General features: G+C 53.5%; 1 protein-coding gene across 1 annotated transcript in view; it reads right to left on the reverse strand.

Annotated features, from left to right (window-relative positions):
- Positions 1–3,563: 3,563 nt before the first annotated feature.
- The window catches only part of VAV1 (vav guanine nucleotide exchange factor 1), a 36,470-nt gene continuing 20,780 nt past the window's right edge, over positions 3,564–19,253 (reverse strand). The window contains exons 18-27 of the mRNA XM_066570272.1: positions 15,854–15,876; positions 14,722–14,767; positions 13,184–13,320; positions 11,748–11,813; positions 11,560–11,591; positions 10,060–10,176; positions 7,955–8,042; positions 6,681–6,787; positions 5,284–5,449; positions 3,564–4,593 (exon numbers count right to left, since the gene is read on the reverse strand). Of these exons, the coding sequence (XP_066426369.1) occupies positions 4,540–4,593; positions 5,284–5,449; positions 6,681–6,787; positions 7,955–8,042; positions 10,060–10,176; positions 11,560–11,591; positions 11,748–11,813; positions 13,184–13,320; positions 14,722–14,767; positions 15,854–15,876 (836 nt within the window). The 3' untranslated portion in view covers positions 3,564–4,539. The remainder of the gene's footprint in view (positions 4,594–5,283; positions 5,450–6,680; positions 6,788–7,954; positions 8,043–10,059; positions 10,177–11,559; positions 11,592–11,747; positions 11,814–13,183; positions 13,321–14,721; positions 14,768–15,853; positions 15,877–19,253) is intronic.

Genomic DNA, 19,253 nt, shown 5'->3' on the forward strand with positions numbered 1-19,253 from the left:
TAGCATTGACCAATTGATAGCCTTGGGGATCGCGTTACGCAAGCCCATTGCTATCAGTTTTCTATACTGCACTAACCGCTGATAGTGGTCTGCATTGCCCGGGTCCCATTCTGGTTTGCTGCTGGGAAAATTATCTTCTAGTCTCCCCGATAATAGTTGAGCATGTCGCTTTCCTGTTTCCAATACGAGTTCCCTTTCTGTATCTGTCAGCTCTGACAACATCACCTCTATATCCTCCCAATCAATATCCAAATTCTTTACCATTAATTCAAACCTCTTTGCTACTCCCTCCGGATTCCTTCTAAAATTCTTTGCCTCATCCCTCCAATTATTTAAATCATTGGTCGAGAACGGCACCTTTACTCTTGTCCTTTCCCCTACCATTGGCACAACTTGTCGGAGGGGAGCTATCGTGTGGTTCCCCCCCTCTCTTTGCTTTGCTTCCTCCCGTGCCACAGATCTGGTATAATACGAGTGGCTGATCCCTTCCCCGGGATCTTCTTCCTGTACCTCGGTGCCTTCTCGATTCTTTCTCTTTCTTCCGACCTTAACGGGCTAGCCTTCCCCCAACTCTTATCTAACTCCTGGTTTGGGGAGGGGCCCTGGATGGTATTCCCACAGGCTTATTTCACTCTCTTTTCCATTGTCCCTCCTTGTTAGCTTAAGACATCGCTGCCCAATGCTACATGCATCGCAGCAACGTTCTTTAGGTTTTGAGCCTTTCTTATCCTTTTCCAGGGCTAGTACCAGAGGGTCTTGAGGGGCTGCATTAATTCCACACTCCTTTTGCCACTCAGGTTTATTCCTCAGGGTGAAGAACATGTCTGCATACATCACCTCATCCCATTTATTGAGCCGGCGGAGGAAGAGCATTAGTTGTAAAATGGTATTATAATTAATTGTCCCCTCTGGTGGCCATTTCTCACCATCATCCAATTTATACAACGGCCACCACTGCGTGCAGTATTTAAGGAGTGTCTTTTTACTTATATTTCCTTCTGGAATCCCCCCTAAGTCCTTCCAATGCTTCAGAATACATCCTAAGGGGGTTTTCATATTTATATCTTTGCTCGGTTGACTCCCCATTGCTATTTTCTGGGTCGGTGTTTCTTATCTCACTAAGTAAATCTCCTTCCCACAAGCACTATATACCAGTTTATCTTAGCACCTCATTCATACAATATCCAAGCGCTTCGTCCTTTTCTGACCTGGCCTCTCGCGAGGGACAGGAACTGCAGAGCCGGACTCCCACTCGCTTCGCAGCCGGGCTGCGTCTCAGACACACTCTCTCATACACGGTGCCAATTCATTCAAACTGTCCTACCTTTCCGTTCTATCAGAATACACTGCTTTACCGTAAGATGTCGCCGGCAGACCGTAAGATACCGATATTGGTCGGCTCCAGGCCGTCACACACTCGCAAAACTGTAAATCAATAGTACGGTTTTGCCGATAATATCACAACAAATTTCAGACAACATAAAAACCACTAAACTCGTCCCTTTGCAAAAATCTTACAGTCAATACATCAAAGCATACAACAGGGTTAAACAAAGGTATAAAACATATACACTCCTTCCAAGTTCCTCCAAGGGAGTGGAGAAAATTGGACCGAGTCCCGGAATTTAGTTCAGTTCAAATAAAAACAAAAACTGACCACTCTTTTTAACCCTTAAATCACAGTTTCAAACAAACCAACAAGATCAATGCAAGAAGAAAAAGTGCATCAGAGTCTTGCCTCTTTTTTCTTACTCTCCTTATTATTATTTTTTTTTTTTTTTTTTTTCTCTTTTTTTTTTTTTTTTTTTTTTTCTTTTTTCCTCTTTTTTTTTTTTTTTTTCTTTTTTTTTTTCTTCCAATTACCAAAAGGTACCCACCAAAGGCATCAATTACTGGTTAGCAAAGACACCAATTACCAAAAGGTACCCACCAAAGGCATCAATTACTGGTTAGCAAAGACACCAATTACCAAAAGGTACCCACCAAAGGCATCAATTACTGGTTAGCAAAGACACCAATTACCAAAAGGTACCCACCAAAGGCATCAATTACTGGTTAGCAAAGACACCAATTACCAAAAGGTACCCACCAAAGGCATCAATTACTGGTTAGCAAAGACACCAATTACCAAAAGGTACCCACCAAAGGCATCAATTACTGGTTAGCAAAGACACCAATTACCAAAAGGTACCCAAAAATACCAATTAGGGATTTTTTACCAGAGCGTCCTCTGGTTTACCCTCCGGTGGTCACGTCTGACCCCGTGTTCCCATAAAGCGCTTTATCCTAAAACCAATGAACAATGATAAAAATACCTCTTTAATTTGGAGCAGGAGAAGCAGGAGATGCAGGGAACCCTTCGTCCACCAAAGAGCGCTTGGTCCGAGGGGGAGTCTCTTCTGACAAAAAGTCGTCAGGGGCGCCCAGAGGGTCCCAGCCCCGGACCCAGCGAGGGGACTCCTCAGATCCTGGATCCCCTGCTTCGTCCCATCTGGGTCGCCAGAAATGATGCCGATTTTTGCCCCAAAAGGCGAGAAATTACTGCTTAAGAGACTCAGTCAAATAAGCAGGAGGTATTTTATTACGACGTCGGAGAAATCCTAAAATGGGATTTCTGAATCTTTACAGCAAAAGCATACCTTTTTATACAATTTTAGGTTTGGGATTACATCATATTCATGCATATACATATGGGGAGTGGTGTAGGCGGAGCGTGGGCGGGGACTTCTCTTTTGAGGATCTTCTCAGGGGTCGTTCCGGTCGGCCTTCATCAGCTTCGAGGAGTCTTCCTCTTTAAACTTTTGAACCTCTCCCCAAATTTGGTCAATTCCCGGTGTAGTTGGCTTAGTCTCCAGGCCTTGGCAAGGGTCTCAGGGTCAATTTGACATGTTGGCCCTAAACGTGCTTTACCCAGCAGTTCTTCTTGGTTCTGAAATGCACTGAACTTATCACTGCCTGTCCTTATCTCTTCCCTGCCATTGTGTTCCATACCTTACCCAATTTATTGCTCTATGTGATTTCCTAACATTGAATATTTCTCATAACTGCTTTATATTCTATGCTTTAACCCATCATCTCTTGAAAGTAACTGTTTTAGGGGCTTCACCGGAATCCCCCAATCCCAAAATCCCCTAAATCCCAGAATTCCCAAAATCCTGGAACTCCAAAAATCCTGAATTTCCCCTTCTCAAAATCCCGAAATTCCCCAAATCCTGTAAACCCCAAAATCCCAGAATCCCCAAAATCCCACAACCCCCAAACCCCATAATTCCCCAAATCCCAAAATTCCCCAAAATCCCCAAATTCCCTTCCCATAATACTGAAATTCCCGAAATCCCAAAATCCCAGAAATCCTAAAATCCCTCAGTCCTCAAAATCCCGTAAATCCCCAAAATTCCCCTTCCCAAAATCCTGGAAATCCTCAAAATCCCATAAATCCCCAAATCCTGAAATTCCCAAAGCCAGTGACCTTTGACCTTTGGCCCTTTTGCCGGACGTTCCCGGAATCGTTTTGGGTCAATTCCTGACAAAATCGGTCAAAATCCACAGCCCTGGAGCCCAGCCCGGTTTAATGGGACAGAAACGAGTTGGGGACATCTTGGGGACATCCTTGGGGACATCCTTGGGGACATCCTTGGGGACGTCATTTGGGACATCCTTGGGACGTCATTGGGGACATTCATCGGGGACGTCATTGGGGACATCGCTGGGGACATCGTTGGGACATCTTTGGGGATGTCATCGGGACATCAATGAGGACATCCTGGGGACATCCTTGGGGACATCGTTGGGGACGTTATTGGGGACATCCGTGGGACATTGCTGGGGACATCCTCGGGGACATCATTGGGACATTGTTGGGGACATATCAGGGACGTCATTGGGGACATCCTTGGGATGTCATTGGGGACGTCGTTGGGACATCCTTGGGACATTTCTGGGGACATCATTGGGGACATCATTGGAGACATCGTTGGGACATCCTTGGGGACATCAACAAGGACATCCTTGGGGACATTGTTGGGACATCCTCGGGAACATCCCAGGGGACACCATCGGGACATAATTTGGGACATCCTCGGGGACGTCCTTGAGGACATCACTGGGACATTGTGGGGACATCACTGAGGACATAATTGGGACATCCTCAGGGACATCATTGGGGACATTGCTGGGGACATCCTCAGGGACATCCTTGGGACATCGCTGGGAACATCATTGGGGACATCCTTGGGGACGCCATTGGGGACATCCCTGGGACATAATTTGGGTCATCCTCGGGGGACGTCCTTGAGGACATCCTCGGGGACATCACCAGGGACATCATTGGGGACATCCTTGGGACGTCATTGGAGAACTTTTTGGGGACATCATCGGGACATCAGTGAGGACATCATCGGGGACATCCTTGGGGACATCCTTGGGGACATCCTCGGGCACGTCCTTGAGGACATCATTGGGACATTGTGGGGACATCGTTGGGGACATTGTTGGGACATCGTTGGGGACATCGTTGGGGACATCGGGGTGGCCCCAAAATCAGCAATAATCAGAAAAATCCTCGTCGACGTAATTGGCGGGAAACCAACCGACCTGGGGACAGAGGGACAGGGTCAGGGGACAGAGGGACAGGGTGAGGGGACAGGGGGACACGGTGAGGGGACACAGGGACAGGGTGAGGGGACAGGGGGACAGGGTCAGGGGACAGGGAGGACACGCGGTACTGGGGACAGGCTCAGGGGTGTCCCCAATGTCCCCAATGTCCCCAACATTCCACATGTCCCCAATGCCCCCAGTGTCCCCATTGTCCCTGATGTCCCCAATGTCCACCATGTCCTCCACGTCCCCAATGTCCCCAACATCCCCAGTGTCCCCAACGTCCTCAATGTCCCCCAGTGTCCCCAATGTCCCCCACTGTCCCCAGTGTCCCCCAGTGTCCCCAGGGTTGGGGACAGTGCCGTACCCGCCCGTAGATCTCCCCTTTCCACCACCCCGGCTGTCCCCTCTTGCTCAGGACGCGCACGATGTCCCCAATGTCCCCAATGTCCCCCAGTGTCCCCAATGTCCCCACTGTCCCCATTGTCCCCAGTGTCCCCCAGTGTCCCCAATGTCCCCACTGTCCCCATTGTCCCCAGTGTCCCCCAGTGTCCCCAATGTCTCCAGTGTCCCCAATGTCCCCACTGTCCCCAATGTCCCCAATGTCCCCCAGTGTCCCCACTGTCCCCAGTGTCCCCAACATCCCCAATGTCCCCGATATCCCCAGGGTTGGGGACAGTGCCGTACCCGCCCGTAGATCTCCCCTTTCCACCATCCCGGCTGTCCCCTCTTGCTCAGGACGCGCACGATGTCCCCTTCCCGCAGGGACAGCTCCGTCCTGTCCCGCGCGCTGAAGGCGTAACGGGCCTTGGCCGAGCCGAAACTGCGGGTGGCACCTGGGGACACACAGGGGACACGGGGACACCCCCAAAGCCAACCCTAAATAGAGCCGAGACTGCGGGTGGCACCTGGGGACAGAGGGGACACAGGGGACAGAGGGGACAGGGTGACAGGGGACACGGGGACACCCCAAAGCCAGCCCTAAATAGAGCCGAGACTGCGGGTGGCACCTGGGGACAGAGGGGACACAGGGACACGGTGACAGGGGACACGGGGACACCTCCAAAACCCAAATCCAACCCCAAAGAGAAATCTGGGAACACAGGGACAGAGGGGACAGAGGGGACAGGGTGACAGGGGACACGGGGACACCTCCAAAACCCAAATCCAACCCCAAACAGAAATCTGGGAACACAGGGACAGGGGACAGAGGGGACAGAGGGTGACACCCCATAACCCCAACACCCCACAAGCCCATAACCCCACAAATCCATAACCCCATAACCCCAAACCCCATAAACCCCCATAAAACCCCATAAAGCCCCATAAAGCCCCATAAAACCCCATAACCTACAACCCCACCACCCCACAACACCACAACCCCCAACCTCATAACCCCACAACCCCAAACCCCATAAAGCCCCATAAACCCCCATAAAACCCCACAAAACCCCATAAAAACCCCATAAAACCCCACAAAACCCCATAAAACCCCATAAAGCCCCATAACCCCACAACCCCATAACACCCCATAAACCCCCATAAAACACCATAACCCCATAACACACAACCCCACAAAGCCCCATAAAACCCCGTAAAATCCCATAAAACCCCCCCAAAATCCCCCAAAACCCCATAAAACCCCAAACCCCATAACACACAACCCCACCACCCCACAACTTCATAACCCCATAACCCCACAACCCCAAACCCCAGAAAACCCCATAAACCCCCATAAACCCCATAAAACCCCATAAAACCCCCCAAAATCCCATAAAACCCCCCAAAATCCCCCAAAACCCCATAAAACCCCAAACCCCATAACCCCATAACACACAACCCCACGACCCCATAACCCCATAACCCCACAACCCCATAAAACCCTGTAAACACCTTTAAAACCCCATAAACCCCCATAAACCCCCATAAAACCCCATAACCCACAACCCCACCACCCCACAACTTCATAACCCCATAACCCCACAACCCCAAACCCCATAAACCCCATAAAACCCCCCAAAACGCCCCAAAACGCCCCAAAACGCCCCAAAACGCCCCAAAGCCCCGGTGCCGTACGGGGTTCCCGGGGTCCCGCGCGGCTCTCGGGGTCTCTGTAGGGCAGGGCCAGGGTCGTGTCCAGGCCCTTGAAGCAATCGCGCAGCGAATTCCGCCCGTAGAACTCCACCAGCTCCTGGCCACCCCAAAAACCGCCCCAAAACCCCGTCAGGGACCCCAAAAACACAAAACTGCCCTAAAACCCCGTCAGGGACCCCAAAACCCACAAAACTGCCCCAAAACCACAAAACTGCCCCAAAACCGCCCCAAAACCCCTTCAGGGACCCCAAAAACACAAAACTGCCCCAAAAACCGCCCCAAAATCCCGTCAGGGACCCCAAAACCACAAAACTGCCCCAAAACCCCGTCAGGGACCCTAAAAACACAGAACCCAACCCAAAAACCCAAAACCCATCCCAAAACACCATCAGGGACCCCAAAAACACAGAACCCAACCCAAAAACCCAGAACCCACCCCAAAACCCCGTCAGGGACCCCAAAAACACAAAACTGCCCCAAAACCGCCCCAAAATCCCGTCAGGGACCCCAAAAACAGAAAACCCAACCCAAAACCCCGTCAGGGACCCCAAAAACACAAAACCCACCCCAAAAGGGGGTCAGGGACCCCAAAAAACCCCAAAACCACCCCAAAGTGAGTGTCCCACCCCTATTGGGGGTTTTTGGGGTCCCCGGTTTGTTTTTGGGGTCCCCCACGCAGATTTTGGGGTCCCCTGGGATGTTTTGGGGTCCCCCACGCGCATTTTGGCCATTTTGGGGTGCCCGGGGTATTTTTGGGAGTTTTTTGGGGACCCCGGGATGTTTTTGGGTTCCCCGCGATATTTTTGGGGTCCCCCTGCCGGTTTTGGGGTTTTTTGGGGTTCCCCCGGGATATTTTGGGGTTCCCCCGGGATATTTTGGGGTTTTTGGGGTGCCCCACACGGATTTTGGGATTTTTGTGTCCCCCCGGGTTTTTGGGGTCCCTCACTTGGATTTTGGGGTTTTTGGGATCTCCCACTTTGTTTTTGGGTTGCCCCACGCAGATTTTGGGGTTTTTGTGTCCCCCCCCGGGATTTTGGGCTCCCTCACACGTATTTTGGGGTCCCCCTCGGGTTTTTGGGGTCCCTCACGCAGATTTTGGGGTTTTTGGGGTCTCCCGGGATTCTGGGCTCCCTCACGCGGATTTTGGGGTCTCCCCGGGTTTTTGGGCTCCCTCACGCGGATTTTGGGGTTTTTGGGGTCCCCCGGGTTGTTTTTGGGGTTCCCCCGGGCCGATTTCGGGGTTTTTGGGGTGCGGGTGTCTCACCACGAGCCCCCTGAACGCTTTCCTCTCGGTCACCCTGTAGAGCCCCTCGCTCGCCGTCACCTTGATGTGCTTCACCTGCCCGCGGAACCTGCGGCGACCCAGACACGAACCCTCCCCTTCCTCCTCCTCTTCCTCCTCCTCTTCCTCCTCCTCTTCCTCCTCCTCTTCCTCTTCCTCCCTTTCCTTTCCTTTCCTTTCCTTTCCTTTCCTTTCCTTTCCTTTCCTTTCCTTTCCTTTCCTTTCCTTTCCTTTCCTTTCCTTTCCTTTCCTTTCCTTTCCTTTCCTTTCCTTTCCTTTCCTTTCCTTTCCTTTCCTTTCCTTTCCTTCCCTTCCCTTCCCTTCCCTTCCCTTCCCTTCCCTTCCCTTCCCTTCCCTTCCCTTCCCTTCCCTTCCCTTCCCTTCCCTTCCCTTCCCTTCCCTTCCCTTCCCTTCCCTTCCCTTTCCCCAATTCCTTTCTTCCTCACCTCCTTCTCCTTTTCCCTCTTTCCATGCCCCAATTTCTTCTTTTCGTGCCCCTATTTCCTTCCTTCCTTCCTTCCTTCCTTCCTTCCTTCCTTCCTTCCTTCCTTCCTTCCTTCCTTCCTTCCTTCCTTCCTTCCTTCCTTCCTTCCTTCCTTCCTTCCTTCCTTCCTCCCTTCCTCCCTTCCTCCCTCCCTTCCGCCATTTCCTTCCTCTCCTCTTCCTCCTCCTCCTCCTCCCTTCCCCCCTCCCTTCCTCCCTCCCTCTCCCTCCCCCTCCCTAAAAGTGTCCCCAGAGGCGTCCCTGCAATCCCCAACTGTCCCCAAAGGTGTCCCCGCGACCCCAGAAGTCCCCTCATGACCCCAGGGTGTCCCCAAAGTGTCCCCAAAGGTGTCCCCGTCACCCCAAACGTGTCCCCAAAAGTCTCCTCATGACCCCGCGGTGTCCCCAGGTGTCCCAAAAGTGTCCCCAGTGCCCCCAAAAGTGTCCCTGCAATGTCCCCAAATGTCCTCAAGTGTCCCCAGAGGTGTCCCCGGGTGTCCTCTGCGACCCCAAAAGTCACCCTAATTGTCCCCAGCCGTCCCCCAAAGTGTCCCCAAAAGTCTCTCAAAGTGTCCCCAGAGGTGTCCCCCAAGGTAGCCCAGGTGTCCTCAGAGGTGTCCCCAAGGTGTCCCCAGAGGTGTCCCCAGGTGTCCTCTGCGACCCCAAAACTGGCCCTAATTGTCCCCAAATGTCTCCAAAGTGTCTCCAAAGTGTCCCCAAAGTGTCCCCAAAAGTCTCTCCAAGCGTTCCAACTGTCCCCAAGGTGTCCCCAGAGATGTCCCAGAGGTGTCCCCAAGGTGCCCCCAAGTGTCCCCAAAAGTGTCCCTGCAGTGTCCCCAAAACTGTCCCGAGGCGTCTCCACAAGGTCCCCGAGTGTCCTCTGCGACCCCAAAAGTGTCCCCAAACTGTCCCCCAAACTGTCCCCAAAAGTGTCCCCAAAGGTCTTTCCAAGTGTCCCCAAGGTGTCCCTAATGTGTCTCCAAGTGTCCCCAAACTGTCCCCAAGGTGTCCCCAGGTGTTCTCTGCAACCCCAAAACTGACCCTAAGTGTCCCCAGATGTCCCCCAAAGTGTCCCCAAAAGTCTCTCCAAGTGTTCCAACTGTCCCCAAGCTGTCCCCAGCTGTCCCCAAGGTGTCCCTGTCCCCAAGCTGTCCCCAGCTGTGCCCAGGTGTCCCCAAGCTGTCCCCAAAGTGTCCCCAGGTGTCCTCAACTGTGCCCATGGTCCCCAAAGGTGTCCCTAAAAGTCCTCTCCAAGTGTCCCCAGTGTCCCCAAGTGTCCCCAGGTGTCCCTGCAGTGTCCCCAGGTGTCCCCAGCTGTCCCCAGCGTCCCTTCAGTGTCCCCAAGTGTCCCCAGGTGTCCCCAAATGTCCCCAGCTGTCCCCAGCGTCCCCGCAGTGTCGCCAGTGTCCCCAGGTGTCCCTGCAGTGTCCCCAGGTGCTCCCAGGTGTCCCCAGGTGTCCCCGTAGTGTCCCCAGCAGTCCCCGCAGTGTCCCCAAATGTCCCCAGCGTCCCCGCAGTGTCGCCAGTGTCCCCAGGTGTCCCCAAATGTCCCCAGCTGTCCCCAGGTGTCCCCAGGTGTCCCCAGGTGTCCCCGTGCCCCTCACTTGACGCTGATGGCGAAGTCCCCGGGCTCCCGCAGCCGCTGCCGCACCAGGAAGGCGCCGTCGGAGCGGGGGGACAGCAACTGCTCGGCCCCGGCGCGCTCCAGGGACCCCCCGAACCTGGAAACGGGGAACGGGACCCCAAAAATCACACCCGGGACCCCAAAAAACACCCGGGACCCCAAAAAACACACCCGGGACCCCAAAAATCACACCCGGGATCCCAAAAACCCTGACTACGACCCCAAAAACCCAACCCGGACCCCAAAAATCACCCGAGACCCCAAAAATCACACACAAGACCGCAAAAATCCCAACCCGGACCCCAAAAACACCCGGGACCCCAAAAACCCCGACCCGGGACCCCAAAAAACACCCGGGATCTCAAAAATCCCGACTCTGACCCCAAAAAACCCGGACCCGGACCCAAAAACCACAACCCGGACCCCAAAAACCACAACCCGGACCCCAAAAACACCCGGGACCCCAAAAACCCCGACCCGGACCCCCAAAACCACACCCAGGATCCCCCCAGCTCCAGGGAAGGGTCTGACCCCAAAATCCCCACCCGGGACCCCAAAATCCCGTCCAGGACCCAAAAACCCAACCGAGATCCCAAAAACCCACTCGGGACCCCCCAAAAACACCCAGGACCCCAAAATCTCCAACCCGGACCCCAAAATCCCCACCCGGGGGGGGACAGCAACTGCTCGGCCCCCGCGCGCTCCAGGGACCCCCCGAACCTGGAAACGGGGAACGGGACCCCAAAAATCACACCCGGGACCCCCAAAAAACACCCGGGACCCCAAAATCCCCACCCGGGACCCCAAAATCTAGCCCAGGACCCAAAAACCCAACCGGGATCCCAAAAACCCTGACTACGACCCCAAAAACCCAACCCGGACCCCAAAAATCACCCGAGACCCCAAAAATCACACACAAGACCCCAAAAACCCCCACCCGGGACCCCAAAAACACCCGGGACCCCAAAAACACCCGGGACCCCAAAAACCCAACCGGGACCCCAAAAATCACATGCAGGACCCCAAAAACACCAACCGGGACCCCAAAAATCACACGCGGGACCCCAAAAAACATCCGGGATCACAAAAACACCAACCGGGACCCCAAAAATCACACGCGGGACCCCAAAAAACATCCGGGACCCCAAAATCCCCACCCGGGACCCCAAAATACGCTCGGGATCACAAAAACCCCAACCCGGGTTCGAATTTTGGGGTTCAGGGCAGAATTTTTGGGGTTCCAGGTTGGAATTTTTGGGGTCCCGGGTGTGAATTTGGGGGGGTTCAGGGCAGAATTTTTTGGGTTTTCAGGTTTTTCAGGGCAGAATTTTGGGGTTTTAGGTGTGAATTTTTGGATTCTAGGGCAGAATTTTTGGGGTTCCAGGTTCGAATTTTTGGGGTCCCGGGTGTGAATTTGGGGGGGGTTCAGGGCCGAATTTTTGGGGTTCAGCCCCGAATTTTGGGGGCTCCCCGCACTGACCAGGGATAGGCGGAGAGATCCGGCAGCGGCGCCTGCGACAAAAAGAGAGAAAAAAACCCCAAAATTGGGGTTCGGGACGAGGTTCCAAACCCCACCCCAGACCCCCCAGACCCCCCCAGACCCCCTCCCCAAATTCGGGGAATTTTTTGGGGGGGGATTTTTTGGGGGGGGATCCCCCCAAAACTCACGGCCACGAACGGTTTGACGGCGCTGCTGGGGAACCAGCCCAGCTCCCCGCTGGCCACGTTCCGACCCTGGGGGGGCAAATTTGGGGGGTCCGGGGGGGGTCCCGAGACCCCCAAAAGGGTGGGGGAGACCCCCAGGAATTTGGGGTGGGGTCTCCCCTAAATTCCAGGGGTTCCCCTCAATTTTTGGGGGATCTCTGGTGGGTTTTGGGATGCTCTGAGAGCTCCCCCAATGATTGAAGGGGCAAATTTGGGGGGGTCCAGGGGGGTCCCGAGACCCCCAAAAGGGGTGGGGAGACCCCCCCAGGAATTTGGGGTGGGGTCTCCCCTAAATTTTGGGGGGGGTCCCCCTAATTTTTGGGAGGGGTCTTCTCTCATTTTTTGGGGTGTCTTGAGACCCCTCCCAGGGTTATAAGGGGCAAATTTGGGGGGTCCAGGGGGGTCCCGAGACCCCCAAAAGGGGTGGGGAGACCCCCAGGAATTTGGGGTGGGGGTCTCCCCTAAATTTTGGGGGTCTCCCCTAAATTATGAGGGGTTTCCAGTGGTTATTGGGGTGCTCTGAGACCTCCCCCCCCATTTTAGGACCCCCCATATTTTTGGGGTCCCTTCCCAATATCAGGACCCCCCCCACATTTTAGGACCCCCCCCCAAATTCAGGCCACCGCCATTTTAGGGACACCCCCATTTCAGGAGCCCCCTCCCCATTTTTGGGGTCCCCCCCTTTATAGGACACCCCCCAATTTTTGGGGTCCCCCTCCATTTTAGGAGCCCCCTCCCCATTTTTGGGGTCCCCCCCCCCGACATTTTAGGACCCCCCTCCCCATTTTTAGGGTCCCCCCCCCCGACATTTTAGGACCCCTCCCCATTTCAGGGGTCCCATCCCCATTTCAGGGGTCGACCCCTCCCCATTTTAGGACCCCCCCATTTTTGGGGTCCCCTCCATTACAGGACCCCCCCCCCCATTTCAGGAGCCCCCTCCCATTTTTGGGGTCCCCCCCATTTCAGGACCCCCCCCAATTAACAACCCCCCCCCCATTTTAGGGGGTCCCAAACCCATTCCCCCCTCCCGATTTCAGGACCCTCCCCTCAATTTCAGGACCCCCCCCCAAATTCAGGGGTTGCCCCCCCCTATTTTAGGACCCCCTCCCCATTTTAGGACCCCCCCCAATTTCAGGTCTCCCCCCCCCCCCCCCCATTTTTGGGGTTCCTCCCTTTTTAGGACACTCCCCCCCCCCCCCCCCCCATTATTTGGAACCCCCCCATTTCAGGAGCCCCCTCCCCATTTTTGGGGTCCCAACCCCATTTTTGGGGTCCCCCCTTTTTAGGACCGAACCCCCATTTTTTACCCCCCCCCCCCCATTTTAGGACCGAACCCCTCCCATTTCAGGCCCCCCCCCCGCCCCCCAAATTTTTGGGACCCCCCCCCGCCCATCCCCCACCTGCCACCAGAGCTCCTCGGCCTCGGCCGCGGTCACCTCGATGACGTCACCGGGGCTGAGGCGAAGGGGCGGGGCCAGGAGCCCCGGCGGGGGGGGCACCCCAAGGTAGGGCTGGGTGCTCTCCATTTTGGGGAGACCTGGGGGGGGGGGAACCCTGAGTCAGGACCCTCCAAAAATGGATTTGGGGGGGTCAAAAACCCCCAGGGAACCCCAAAAATGGAGTCGGGGGGCTCAAACCCCCCCCAAGAGGATTTTGGGGGGCCAAACCCCCCCGGGACCCCCAAAAATGGATTGGGGGGGTTCAAAAACCACCAGGGACCACCAAAAACGGATTTGGGGGGGGTCAAAAACCCCTCAGGGAACCCCAAAAATGGAATTGGGGAATCAAAAACCTCCAAAAATGGATCTGGGGTGGCAAATACCCCCAGGGAACCCCAAAAATGGATCTGGGGGGGGGGCAAAAAGCCCCAAAAATGGATTTTGGGGGGTTAAAAAACCCCCAGGAACCCCCAAAAATGGATTTGGGGGACAAAACACCCAGGGACCCCCAAAAATGGATTTGGGGGAGTCAAAAACCCCCAAAAATGGATCTGGGTGGCAAATACCACCAGGGACCCCAAAAAAGGATTTGGGGGGGTCAAAAACCCCAAAAATGGATTTTGGGGGGTTAAAAAACCCCCAGGGACCCCCAAAAATGGATCTGGGGTGGCAAATACCCCCAGGGACCCCGAAAAATGGATCTGGGGGGGTCAAAAACCCCCAAAAAATGGATTTGGGGTGGCAAATACCCCCAGGGACCCCCAAAATTCATTTGGGGAGTTCAAAACCCCCAGGGAACCCCAAAAATGGATTTGGGGGGGTCAAACGCCCCCAAAAAATGGATTTGGGGGGTCAAAAAACCCCAAAAATGGATTTGGGAGGGTCAAAAAACCCCCAGGGAACCCCAAAAATGGATTTGGGGGGGTCAAAAACCACCCGGGGCTCCCCCAAATCTGTCCTGGGGGGGGTCAGAACCCCCAAAATTTGATCTGAGGGGGACCAGGACCCCCCAAAACCCCCCCAAAATCGGGGCTGGGTCCCCCCAAATTTCAACTCGGGGGGGGGGGTCAGGACCCCCCAAATTGGAACTTGGGGGATTCAGGACCCCCCGAAATTTAAAATGGGGGGGGTCTGAACCCCCAAAATTTGAACTGGGGGCGGGGGGTCAAGACCCCCAAATTTCAACTCGCGGGGGGATCAGGAGCCCCCAAAATTTGATCTGAGGGGGATCAGGACCACCCAAACCACCCCCAAAATTTGAACTGTGGGGGTCAGGACCCCCCAAAATCTGCCCGGGGGGGGTCGGGACCCCCAAATTTGATCTGAGGGGGATCAGGACCACCCAAACCACCCCCAAAATTTGAAATGTGGGGGTCGGGACCCCCCAAAATCTGCCCGGGGGGGTCGGGACCCCCAAATTTGATCTGAGGGGGATCAGGACCACCCAAACCACCCCCAAAATTTGAAATGTGGGGGTCGGGACCCCCCAAATTCCTCACCCAGCTCCCCCCGTTTCTTGTCGGGTCCCGGGCGCTGCGATTTGTTCTGGGGGGGGGAGGGGGGGACAGAGACCCCCGTGAGTGGGGGAGGGGTTGGGGGGGGGGTCTGAACCCCCCCCCCCACCCAGAGACCCCAAAAACCCCAACACGGGACCCCAAAAACCCCAACCTGGGGCCCAAAATCCCAACCCGGGACCCCAAAATCCCCAAAATTCCCACCCAGGACCCCAGAATCCCTACCCGGGATGCCAAAAACCCCAGCCGGGACCCCAAAATCGCCACCCGGGACCCCAAAAACCCCGACCGGGACCCCAAAATCACACCCGGGACCCCAAAAACCCAACCCGGACCCTAAAAACCGCACCTGGGACCCCAAAATCACAACCCGGGACCCCAAAAACCCCAAAAGGGACCCCAAAAATCCCAACCCGGACCCAAAAAAACCCAACTGAGACCCCAAAATCCCCAACCCCGACCCCAAAATCACACCCGGACCCCAAAAACCCCCAAAACCCCACCCGGACCCCAAAAACTCCGACCGGGACCCCAGAATCTGACCCTGGTTCCCAAAAACCCCATCCGGGACCCCAAAACCACACCCGGACCCCAAAATTTCAACCCGGGACCCCAAAATCTTCGACTGGGACCCCAAAAACCCCACCCGGGACCCCAAAATCCCAACCCAGACCGCAAAAACCACAACCCGGACACCAAAAACCCCAAAATTCCCACCCGGGACCCCAAAAACCCCATCCAGGACCCCAAAAACTCCGACCGGGACCCCAAAAACCCCACCGGGACCGAAAAACCCAACCCGGTCCCCAAAATCCCCACCCGGGACCCCAAAAACCCCACCCGGACCCTAAAAACCCCAGCCGGGACCCCAAAAACCCCAAAAACCCCACCCGGGACCCCAAAAACCCCACCCGGGACCCCAAAAACCCCACCCGGACCCTAAAAACCCCAGCCGGGACCCCAAAACCCCAACCCCGACCCCAAAAACCCCCAAAACCCCACCCGGGACCCCAAAATCCCACCCAGAGGCCCCCGGGATCCCCCCCCAGAATTCGGGTTTTGGTTCGTCCCGAGCGGCCCCCCCCCCCCCCCCCCCGTTTTTGGGGGATTTTGGTACCTTCCGTGCGCCCGATCCGGGATCTGGGGAGGAGAAAATTCATTAGGGAGGGGTAATTAGGGGTTTTCTTAATTAGCGAGGAGGTAATCAGGTCCTGCTTTAATTAATGAGGGGTAATTAGGTGGCAACTTAATAGCGATGGAGTAATTGGTCATTAGTTTCCTGAATAATTAGAGTAATTAATTATTGTTGGGGTAATTGAGGCTAAGGGTCGTTAGTCCAACCCCTTATTAATGATATGGTAATTAGCCTCCTTCTTAATTGGTGTTGGGGTATTTAGGGATGAGGGTAATTAGTCCATCCCCTAATTACTGATATGGTAATTAACCTATGTTCTAATTAATGGTGGGGTAATTAACCCTTCCCCTAATTAATAATATTGTAATTAGCCTGTGTCTTAATTAACATTGGGGTAATTTGTCCATCAGGTAATTAATGGTATGGTAATTAGTCTCTCTCTTAATTAATGTTGGCATAATTAGCCCATCCTCTAATTTATGATATGGCAATTAGCCTCTCTCTTAATTAATGGTGGGGTAATTAGGGCTGAGGGTAATTAGTCCATCCCCTAATTAATGATATGGCAATTAGTCCCTCTATTAATTAATGCTGGGGTATTTAGACCTGAGGATAATTAGTCCATCCCCTAAATAATTATATGGTAATTAGTCCATCCTATTATTAATGATATGGTAATTAGCCCAGCCCTAATTAATAGCGGGAAAATAGATCCACCACTAATTAATGACAGCCAATGACTCCACCCCCTTATTAATGATGGGGTAATTGGGCCCAGCCCTAATTAATGCAGCCACTAATGAATGCCTCTCTTAATTGATGCTTGCATTGAATTGGGCTCAGCCTGAGGCCGTCATTACAGCATCCCACAATGCCTTGCTCCGTGTCCGCCATATTGTATCCCACAATGCCCTGTGCTGTGTCGGCCATCTTGTATCCCACAATGCCCTGTGCTGTGTCAGCCATCTTGTATCCCACAATGCCTTGCTCCTTGTCGGCCATCTTGTATCCCACAATATCCTGTCCTGTGTCAGCCATCTTGTATCCCACAATGCCGTGTCCTGTGTCAGCCATCTTGTATCCCATAATGCTCCATGTCAGCCATCTTGTATTCCATAGTGCTGTGTCAGCCATCTTGTATCCCATGATGCTCTGTGTCAGCCATCTTTTATCAGACAATGCCCTGCTTTGGCAGCCATCTTGTATCCCACAATGCCCTGTGCTGTGTCAGCCATCTTGTATTCCATAGTGCTCAGTGTCAGCCATCTTGTATCAGACAATGCCCTGCTTTGGCAGCCATCTTGTATCCCACAATGCCCTGTGCTGTGTCAGCCATCTTGTGTTCCATAGTGCTCAGTGTCAGCCATCTTGTATGCCATGATGCTCTGTGTCAGCCATCTTGTATCCGACAATGCCCTGCTTTGGCAGCCATCTTGTATTCCATAGGGATCAGTGTCAGCCATCTTGTATCCCACAATGCCCTGCTTTGGCAGCCATCTTGTATCCCACTATGCCCTGCTTTGGCAGCCATCTTGTATCCTACAGTGCTTTGTGTCAGCCATCTTGTATCCCACAATGACCTTTGCTCTATCAGCCATCTTGTATTCCACAGCGCTTTGTGTCAGCCATCTTGTATCCCATGATGCTCTGTGTCAGCCATCTTGTATCCCACTATGCCCTACTTTGGCAGCCATCTTGTATTCCATAGGGATCAGTGTCAGCCATCTTGTATCCCACAATGCCCTGTGCTTTGTCAGCCATCTTGTATCCCACAATGCCCTGCTTTGGCAGCCATCTTGTATCCTACAGTGATCAGTGTCAGCCATCTTGTATCCTACAATACCCTGCTAAATGTCAGCCATCTTGCATCCCACAATACCCTGCTGTGTCAGCCATCTTGTATCCCACAATGCCCTGCTTTGGCAGCCATCTTGTATTCTACAGTGCTTTGTGTCAGCCATCTTGTATCCCACAATGCCCTGTGCTTTGTCAGCCATCTTGTATCCCACAATGCCCTGCTTTGGCAGCCATCTTGTATCCTACAGTGATCAGTGTCAGCCATCTTGTATCCTACAATACCCTGCTAAATGTCAGCCATCTTGTATCCCACAATGCCCTGTGCTGTGTCAGCCATCTTGCATCCCACAATGCGCTGCTTTGGCAGCCATCTTGTATTCTACAGTGCTTTGTGTCAGCCATCTTGTATCCCACAATGCCCTGCTTTGGCAGCCATCTTGTATTCCATAGTGCTCAGTGTCAGCCATCTTGTATTCCACAATACCCTTCTTTGGCAGCCATCTTGTATCCCACAATGCCCTGTGCTTTGGCAGACATCTTGTGTTCCATAGTGCTCAGTGTCAGCCATCTTGTATCCCACAATGCCCTGCTTTGGCAGCCATCTTGTATTCTACAGTGCTTTGTGTCAGCCATCTTGTATCCCATTATGGCATCTTGTATCCCATGATGCTCTGTGTCAGCCATCTTGTATCCCACAATGCCCTGTGCTGTGTCAGCCATCTTGTATCCCACAATGCCCTGCTTTAGCAGCCATCTTGTATTCTGTAATGATCAGTGACAGCCATTTTGTATCCCACAATACACTGTGCTGTCAGCCATCTTGTATCCCACAATACCCTGCTTTGGCAGCCTTCTTGCCTTCCATAGTGATCAGTGTCAGCCATCTTGTATCCCACAATGCACTGTGCTGTCTGCCATCTTGTATCCCACAATTCCCTACTAAATGTCAGCCATTTTGTATCCTATGATACTCAGTGTCAGCCATGTTGTATCCCATGATGCCCTGCTAAGTGTTAGCCATCTTGTATCCCACAATGCTCTGCTAAATGTCAGCCATCTTGTATTCCATAATGCTTACGGTCAGCCATGTTGTATCCCAGAATTCCCTTAGTTGCGTCAGCCATCTTGTATTCCATAATGCTCTCTGTTAGCCATCTTGTGTCCCACAATTCCCTGTTCTGTCAGCCATCTTGTATCCCACTATGCCCTGAGCTGTGTCAGCCATTTTGTATTCTATGCTACTGTGTCATCTGTGTCATCCATCTTGTATCCCACAATTCCCTTCTAAATGTCAGCCATGTTGTATCCTATGCTACTCAGTGTCATCCATCTTGTATCCCACAAAGCCCTGTGTTGTGTCAGCCATCTTGTATCCTACAGTGCTCAGTGTCAGCCATCTTGTATCCCACAATGCTCTGCTAACTGTCAGCCATGTTGTATCCTACAACTCCCAGCGCAATGTCAGCCATCTTGTATCCCATAATGCCCTGCTTTGGCAGCCATCTTGTATTCCATAGTGATCAGTGTCAGACATCTTGTATCCCACAATTCCCTGCCTTAGCAGCCAACTTGTATTATCAGTGTC

The sequence above is a fragment of the Molothrus aeneus genome, unplaced genomic scaffold (genome assembly GCF_037042795.1).
Source record: "Molothrus aeneus isolate 106 unplaced genomic scaffold, BPBGC_Maene_1.0 scaffold_30, whole genome shotgun sequence".
In the NCBI taxonomy this organism is placed as follows: domain Eukaryota; kingdom Metazoa; phylum Chordata; class Aves; order Passeriformes; family Icteridae; genus Molothrus; species Molothrus aeneus.